Below are 2,115 nucleotides of genomic sequence, written 5' to 3' on the forward strand. Positions count from 1 at the left end.
TATCCACCAACGCCGTTTGATCCTTTGTTTATGGATGGCATATGTGGGACTAGTGGGACCCAACGCCATTTACATCCTGATATCATATGAAGGTATAGATGAATCTAATGGTATTGAATTTGATATTGTAAATGTTGATATTTTTTTCTAATCAAAGTTTAGGAAGTTTGACTTTAAAAAATTAGGATATGCGCCAAAGTTTAGGGCAAGCATGGATCTGACGAAAAATCAGGAGATGGTGCCGATAACGTACCGACTTTGATTGCAACGCGTGGAGGAACCGTACGTGCTGGTCTTCGACACAGCGATTCTAGCTAATCAGTCGTAGGATGGGTCGATAAAAAAAAAAAGCCGGGTGTACGTCGTGATCTGCAGATCGAGATCTACCTAGCGGATCAGCATGGCCAGGGCACGCGTACGCCACGCCGGCGCCGGAATCGCCGACGACGTCCTCCGCGAAGTCTTCGCGCGCCTGCCGGGCTTGCAGGACCTTCTCCGGTGCGCGGCGACGTGCAAGCGATGGTTCCGCCTCATCACGGACCCGGCCTTTCTTCGGCAGGTCGGCCTCTGGCCGGAGACGGCGCGCCGCCCGTCAGTCCTCGTCGGGATCTTCTCCCAGAGATCAGAGCCCGGAACACCGGTCCAGCCCTTGAAGAGGAAACTGCGTGCCCCTCCGGAGTTCTTAAGCCTTGGTTCCGGCGGCGCGCACCTGAGGTTCAACTCGTTCGTCGACGACGACGACGACGGGCTTTTCCACCTCGCGAGGCCACTGGCGTCGCGCCGCGGTTTCCTCCTCGTGCGCGTCTTGTTGCCTGACCGTGAGAAGCTCCATCTAGCGGTGTGCCGCCCTCTGATCGACAGGCGGGGCACACATCTTCTCCCAGTGGCTCCCTTCGAGCCAAGCCCCACGTCCCTGGATAGAGATGCAGTTGGCTGGGCGCTTCTCACAAGCGCAGACAATGGCGACGATGGCTATGCAAATTCAGACGACCGGCGCCAATCTACGTTCCAAGTTCTTCTGATTTACACGGATGAGGACGGACTTATGTACACATGCTCCTACTCCTCGTCCTTGCGTATTTGGAGCGTGCCTACCGAGTGTTGCCGAGCTCCAGATCTTACTAGGTGTGGGCCGCGCGCTGGCGTTGTCACCCACGGCGACGGCGGCACTGCGCATTGGTTGTACAGAGATAGTAGAAGCTTCTACGCAGTCGGTGTAAGCAGCGCCACGGCACATGCCTCTTTGACCAAGATACCAATCGAGTTCCGCCATGGCGGTCTACAGCCGCCATTACTGTGCACTGTCGAGGAAGGCGGAAGTATCTCGTTTGTCAATATACGAGAACATGGCATGCTAGAGCTTTGGACCAAGCAAGAACAGGATGCTGGTAGCCATGATCATGCTTGTGAGGGTGACTGGCTACACTCCGACTTGGCGAATCTGGGCGACGAGAGAATAGACTTGGTCTTCTTTGCAGAGAAAAGAGGCGCCTTACTTGTCCAGCAGGGTGGCGGGTTCTTCACTATCGACCTCACGAGTAAGGAGAAAATGTCGGTTGAGCTCAAGGACAAGAAATCGAGACGTGGCGCGACCAAGTATGTGAGATGGACTTTTTGTACCAGTACTTGGTGCAGTAGTATATTTCAAATACGATGTAATTTTACCACCCCTGTGCTGTACGAGATGGACTGCGTATTTGACCCATGCCTTTTCTCGCTGGGCGGGTCCAAGGCGGGAGAAGAGCAAGAGATTAATAAACAGTTTCGCTAAAGCACGTCAAGATGTGCATGTGCTCGACGTATTGCACATCTAAATTCTATGTCATTGATTTTATGCTAAGATTCGTGCAAGTAGATTCTTTTGCTTTTTTTTCTTTTTAGTTTGTTTGAGTCATTTAGATGTGCAATAGGTAGGGTACATCAAGATGTGCCCTAGACCGACCAAGGTGTACGGAATTATTCATGGATGTCATGCATGATTTAATGGTATACATCCACATAGCTAATTTTGAAATGTGTCGATGAATCGCTCGGTGTTGGGTCATCGCCAAAAGAATGTAGCGGAAGAACATTCAGTTGCTCTTTGACTACGTGTGTCGATTCCATCTGAGTTCT

General features: G+C 51.6%; 1 protein-coding gene across 1 annotated transcript; it reads left to right on the top strand.

Annotated features, from left to right (window-relative positions):
• Positions 1–400: 400 nt before the first annotated feature.
• On the top strand, positions 401–1,771 carry LOC119361090. The gene has a single exon (XM_037626463.1). It carries the CDS (start codon positions 401–403, stop codon positions 1,769–1,771), a length of 1,371 nt encoding a protein of 456 aa, XP_037482360.1.
• Positions 1,772–2,115: the final 344 nt, after the last annotated feature.

Source organism: Triticum dicoccoides, chromosome 2B (assembly GCF_002162155.2).
Source record: "Triticum dicoccoides isolate Atlit2015 ecotype Zavitan chromosome 2B, WEW_v2.0, whole genome shotgun sequence".
Taxonomy (NCBI): domain Eukaryota; kingdom Viridiplantae; phylum Streptophyta; class Magnoliopsida; order Poales; family Poaceae; genus Triticum; species Triticum dicoccoides.